This window comes from Octopus bimaculoides, chromosome 14 (assembly GCF_001194135.2).
Source record: "Octopus bimaculoides isolate UCB-OBI-ISO-001 chromosome 14, ASM119413v2, whole genome shotgun sequence".
Taxonomy (NCBI): domain Eukaryota; kingdom Metazoa; phylum Mollusca; class Cephalopoda; order Octopoda; family Octopodidae; genus Octopus; species Octopus bimaculoides.
Window position 1 is genome coordinate 16330355 of NC_068994.1, and position 731 is coordinate 16331085.

At 43.9% G+C, this 731-nt stretch overlaps 1 protein-coding gene across 1 annotated transcript in view; it reads right to left on the minus strand.

Moving 5' to 3' along the window:
- The window catches only part of LOC106867680 (dynein axonemal heavy chain 6-like), a 319316-nt gene that overhangs the window by 273267 nt on the left and 45318 nt on the right, over positions 1-731 (minus strand). The window contains exon 16 of the mRNA XM_052973027.1: positions 262-474. Coding sequence (XP_052828987.1) covers positions 262-474 — 213 coding nt within the window. The remainder of the gene's footprint in view (positions 1-261; positions 475-731) is intronic.

Below are 731 nucleotides of genomic sequence, written 5' to 3' on the forward strand. Positions count from 1 at the left end.
CCGCGAGTCCGCTGCCCTAACCACTGGGCCATTGCGCCTCCACATGTGCAAAGTAAGTGTGCATGAACAACAAAGTAGGGGCAGGAGGAAGAGGTGGAGGAGGAGCAACAGGAGGAGGAGTAGGAGTAGGAGCAGGAAAAGGATCAGGAAAAGGGGCAGGAGCAGGGGCAGGAGGATGGGAAGGATCTAAATGAAAGAATCCTGATCCCAAAATTACATCGTTTACACAGGAGGAGGAAAAGAAATTTAGGGGAAACTCACCAGAGTCTTTCCAACAAGTTCCAAGTCTACTTGCCATTCTTCTACACGAGATTTGATGGGACCAACATAGCGTGAACTTGCAATGGTAGAAATGTTAATTATACTGTCATCAAGAATTTGCTGTATGTCATCAGTTCCTCCCAGTATAAACGTGTCAGCATAATCTTTATACGGCAAAACAAGGAATTCAACTTTCTTCCATGAATTTTCAACCTGTAAAAGATTTGATTCACATTCTAATTATATAAAATTATTCCATAAAGATGCGCAGGAGTGGTTGTGTAGTAAGTATCTTGCTTACCAACCACATGGATCCGGGTTCATTCCCACTGCTTGGCACCTTGGGCAAGTGTCTTCTACTATAGCCTCGGGCCGACCAAAGCCTTGTGAGTGGATTTGGTAGACGGAAACTGAAAGAAGCCCGTCGTATATATATATATATATATATGTGTGTGTGTGTGTGTGTGTGT